Source organism: Salvelinus namaycush, unplaced genomic scaffold, assembly GCF_016432855.1.
Source record: "Salvelinus namaycush isolate Seneca unplaced genomic scaffold, SaNama_1.0 Scaffold1980, whole genome shotgun sequence".
Classification (NCBI taxonomy): Eukaryota; Metazoa; Chordata; class Actinopteri; order Salmoniformes; family Salmonidae; genus Salvelinus; species Salvelinus namaycush.
Window position 1 is genome coordinate 40001 of NW_024058764.1, and position 590 is coordinate 40590.

At 45.9% G+C, this 590-nt stretch overlaps 1 protein-coding gene across 1 annotated transcript in view; it reads right to left on the reverse strand.

Moving 5' to 3' along the window:
- LOC120037916 (signal transducing adapter molecule 1-like) overlaps window positions 1-51 on the reverse strand; it is a gene marked incomplete at its 5' end in the record, with an annotated part of 10146 nt that extends 10095 nt beyond the window's left edge. Inside the window, one exon of the mRNA XM_038983878.1 lies at window positions 1-51. This exon is cut by the window's left edge and continues 4 nt beyond it. Within this exon, the coding sequence (XP_038839806.1) occupies window positions 1-51 (51 nt within the window).
- Window positions 52-590: the final 539 nt, after the last annotated feature.

Genomic DNA, 590 nt, shown 5'->3' on the forward strand with positions numbered 1-590 from the left:
CAGTGCTCTCAAGCTTCTGATCAATGAGGGGACACATCTGGTTGCAGGCACCTTAGCAGAACAAGAAACACAATGTTATGTCATGTTTTGTAACTGTATAGTGCATTCTAAATGCAACCAGTGTTTTAATTAAGAAACGGGTTAAATAACTTATTAAATGACAGTAGTTAGTCAGTCTTAGCCTCTAGCTGTAGGAGTTAGTCGGTCAGTCTTAGCCTCTAGCTGTAGGAGTTAGTCGGTCAGTCTTAGCCTCTAGCTGTAGGAGTTAGTCGGTCAGTCTTAGCCTCTAGCTGTAGGAGTTAGTCGGTCAGTCTTAGCATCTAGCTGTAGGAGTTAGTCGGTCAGTCTTAGCCTCTAGCTGTAGGAGTTAGTCGGTCAGTCTTAGCCTCTAGCTGTAGGAGTTAGTCGGTCAGTCTTAGCCTCTAGCTGTAGGAGTTAGTCGGTCAGTCTTAGCCTCTAGCTGTAGGAGTTAGTCGGTCAGTCTTAGCCTCTAGCTGTAGGAGTTAGTCGGTCAGTCTTAGCCTCTAGCTGTAGGAGTTAGTCGGTCAGTCTTAGCCTCTAGCTGTAGGAGTTAGTCGGTCAGTCTTAGC